Here is a 4,245-nt window from a genome sequence, read left to right on the forward strand (position 1 = left end):
CATTGACCTTTTCTAAACCATCCGTTAACTTTCTTAATTAAATAATACATTCAGTGTCACGAAAAGCATTTAGAATATTATAATCATTTATGAGGTGAAACCTTTGTGTTATTTCGATCGATTATAAATTTAACTCCGGCATTTTTTATTCAAATAATTGCTTATATTAACAGGGTAAAACCGACTGTGATATCGTTATCAACGGTTTTTACTGAAAAGTAACTCGAGGAAGAGGTAGATATGAATGTAGACTAGTCACAGTAATATGTAATAAAACAAGCTATACTAAATTATTTGTCACGGTGAAATATAGCTGATTTACAATGTAAGCTAGAAAGATGACAAGAACTGAATAAGACCCCGTTCACACTAGGACATTTTTATCGATCTTGCGAAATCTGTGTCTTCTTTTCTTATGATGATTTTTTTTTCTTTTCAGGAACCGCAATACTTCGTCGTGTTGTAACTTCGTTACTACAGATATTTTTTTTCAAAATTAAAGAAAACGGCAATAACACCTGTACCAAAATGTTAACTTTTGATTCAGGAGAAACAATAACTTTATCCATTTTTTTTCAAGTGTGTGTGTCAGTGTATCAATAGATGAATTTAATAAATCAGTTCTATTTATACACAATGTTTACACTGAGTTTTACGGGTAAAAAGGTTAGATCGATTGCGTTTTTAATTGTAGTGTGAACGCAGTGGATCGGTTTAGACCGATAGAGATCGTTATGATTGAAGATAATGTGAACGCTAACTGGTTTTATTTAGATCGATTCAAATTAGATCGAGTAAAAAAAATTCTAGTGTGAACGGGGTCTAAGGCTCTAAATTTCTATTTCAGCACCACACCAATTCAGTTTAAGGATATCCTGAAATATGTTAGGACCTTCATTATTTAATTTCAGGAGGTTCTTAAATATATTAGGATTTTATTAATATTTAAGGAGCTCCACAATCATAATTATATACTTCAAGACCTCTATTAATTTATTTCAAGATATCCCTAAATGTCAATGGAGGTTCGCAAATGTTGCAGGAACTCCACAATTGATTTATTGTAAATTATATCCTCAAATGCGTTGTGCAGGTTCACAAACATTTCAGTATGCTCAATGATTCATATTTATCTCCCAAATTATAATTCGTGAGGTGCTGAAATATTCATTGAGCTCCTTGAATACAAAATCTTTGACTCAGTAATCTAAGTCTCGTGAGCTGCCGCGGATTGAGTACTCCTCTCTACCTCTTCCTCAGTGAAACGTTGATAACAATGTGACAATAAACATTTTTTTAACCCTTACGTGAGAAACTAAGAGAAACATTGTGTATAAAAAACATATAAAGGGAGACATACTATGGTTTGATCATATTGATCGCAAACGTGGATCATTCCATCCAAGATAATGTTACTAGAAATGTTAAATTCTCACTTTAAAAATTGAAACATAATTTGTATGGCTCAATGTTACCTCTTTGTAAGAAAATCTATCAGTACTGCTATCGATCGAAATCATAATTTCTAATTTTTATCAGAACTGTTTTTCCCAAGAACATCTTGCGTTCCTGAAAATACTTGTTGGTTATTGACCAGACGATATTTTCCTGTTTCTTATGATATCATTATATAATTAAATATGAACTTGATGATGCTCTGTTACAAAAAACTGCTTGTGTAATTGGTTACCATAAAAAGACCTTAAAATTGTTTACAGGAAAAAACAAAATGGCACGGTTTCAGATTACATCTGTATTGGTAACTAATTTAAAACACAAGTCAAACTTACTGGAATGGATCAATGCATATTCTTCTAATATTGTTTAGACAACAAATAAACACTTTTGGTCAACTTTTTATCTGCGATTTTGTGCGTCATTATAGTCATGTTCGTTTTAGTGTAGATTATATTTTTTATTTGTTGGATCACACTGAATTCTATCCCTTTGTGGAGATTTTACTAGGATTTAGTCTCTTCCACATACTAGTAAGTTTTAAAATATTGAAAAGTGAGAAAAAAATGTCGAATCACAAAGTACTAGACAATATAATGGACACCGTTTTAGAACGGAGAGGATCAAAATCTGTAGCAAAATCAGACTGGAAAAAGTCTACTGGTAAAAACTCGAGAGCAAGAGGGACAGGAAGCAAACTGAGTATCCATGCACAGACAAGAGAAAGGTCAATGTCGTCTGACCTAGATAGTATGGACATGCTGAGGTCAATCAAGCGTGGAGTTAAGTACGAAAATACTTTCCGTCTAGAACCAAAGGACGACGAACTATTTTCATGTTCTAAGATGGAAAAAGCAATGCAAGAGATTATGGAAGAAGTAATCGGCGACGCACCTTACGACTCCGTCACGTGCAATACTCTAGTTCATACCGTATCCAATCAGATCAAAGATAGAGCAAAAATATTCCCATGGAAACGGTATAGGTTCATAGTTCATGTTATCCTAGGACAGAACACGAATACATCAATAAAGGTTGGCAGCAGATGTATATGGGATGAACATCGGGACACTTTTGCTACTGCCTCATATGAGAACAAAACAATATTTGCCATGGCAACATGCTTTGCAGTGTATTTGGATTGATTATTTCAATTTTTCCACGTGTTAAACCTTGACAGAAAATGGCACCGCGGCTGTTGAATTTTCCAGTTTATTTGGATAGGTCAAATTCATTTTTTTTCACGTTGATACCCTGACAAAAGAATGGCTGTGCGACTGTAGACTATGGTAGGATCAGAGACATATTCGTTCATATTTTTCTTGTGTTATTACTAAAAACAGAGATGTATCGAATTTTCTTTAAAATGGAGAATGTACTCATCAGTTTCAAAAGTTTTCGGGTCTTGATGTTCACACCAGAGCGATAGACCTTTTTTGTAACAATTGCTGTAAACCAAAACTAAAAGAAAGAAGAAAAAACAAATACCGAAATAAGACGATAAGCTCAACGTTATTGGAAAAATGAAGAAAATATACATGTATGTTTTGAAATATGTAAATATAATGATATTGTTATGAGCTTAGAACTGTCATAAGCATACTTTATCAGAATAAATGAATACCAAATTGTGTGATGTTGTAGTGACCCCACACACCTAAGACTAAGTGTAACATCCGACATTTGTCAGTCAAAATGGATCACAAATTTCGTATGTAACACTAAATATTGGATTGATTGTTAGTCCAGTGGCATATATTTCACCAATTTTGTTGATCTTTTTTTTTTTGATAGTCTGTTAAAAGATGAAAGTGTCAACAAAATTGATGAAATATATGCCACTGGACTAACAATCAATCCAATATTCAGATTATCCATTACATCTAAAAAGAAATAAATTTGTCTTCTCAGTTCGGGTTTTTAGATTATTTGCAAATCGACAGTTGGCAAACTGATCAGAGAATTTTATGTTGTTAAATTATACCAAACATGCAGCTCTGATATGTTTTTAAAAATTTCATAAAAAAATGGTGAGTGACTAAACTATATTCTCTTCAACCATTCAGAAATTTTCAATTGGAATGTTCTTTACCTACATTAAACCTTTTATAACTTTTCATATTAAACATACATTCAAATAAGACCAATCTAAATTAAAAACCGATCTCTCATCGCTCCTGTTTTCTGATATGTCGCGTACCACGCGCCACGCAACATATGAGAAAACGGGTGCGATGAGAGATCGGTTTTTAACGACATTCACGAGATCTGTTCTTGGACGTTCAAAAGTAACATTTTTGTGAAAGTATAATAATTAGACCTTTACTTTTATTACAGTTCTCATAAAGGTGTCTTCAACATTTTATCAACAAATCTCATATTGATAATACTGACATTTAAAATGTAACTGTCGGACAGAGGACATTTAAAATCATATGTCAATTGTCAAAGTTATGGCATTATATTGTGACCCTGCCACGGCTTTCTATATACAGTCAGTTCTTTAATGAAATAACCTTGTGACCTTGCCATGACTTTCTATATACAGTCAGTTCTTTAATGAAATAACCTTGTGACCTTGCCACGACTTTCTATATACAGTCAGTTCTTTGATGAAATAACCTTGTGACCTTTCCACGACTTTCTATATACAGTCAGTTCTTTAATGAAATAAATAACCTTGTGACATTGCCACGACTTTCTATATACAGTCAGTTCTTTAATGAAATAACCTTGTGACCTTGCCACGACTTTCTATATACAGTCAGTTCTTTAATGAAATAACCTTGT

The 4,245-nt window shown here is 32.9% G+C and overlaps 1 protein-coding gene across 1 annotated transcript; it reads left to right on the top strand.

The window, feature by feature from the left end:
- The first annotated feature begins 2,021 nt into the window (after positions 1-2,021).
- Positions 2,022-2,600, top strand: LOC139492803 (dynein light chain Tctex-type protein 2B-like). Its single transcript, XM_071280958.1, has one exon. It carries the CDS (start codon positions 2,022-2,024, stop codon positions 2,598-2,600), a length of 579 nt encoding a protein of 192 aa, XP_071137059.1.
- The last annotated feature ends 1,645 nt before the right edge of the window (positions 2,601-4,245 follow it).

This window comes from Mytilus edulis, chromosome 10 (genome assembly GCF_963676685.1).
Source record: "Mytilus edulis chromosome 10, xbMytEdul2.2, whole genome shotgun sequence".
Lineage (NCBI taxonomy): Eukaryota > Metazoa > Mollusca > Bivalvia > Mytilida > Mytilidae > Mytilus > Mytilus edulis.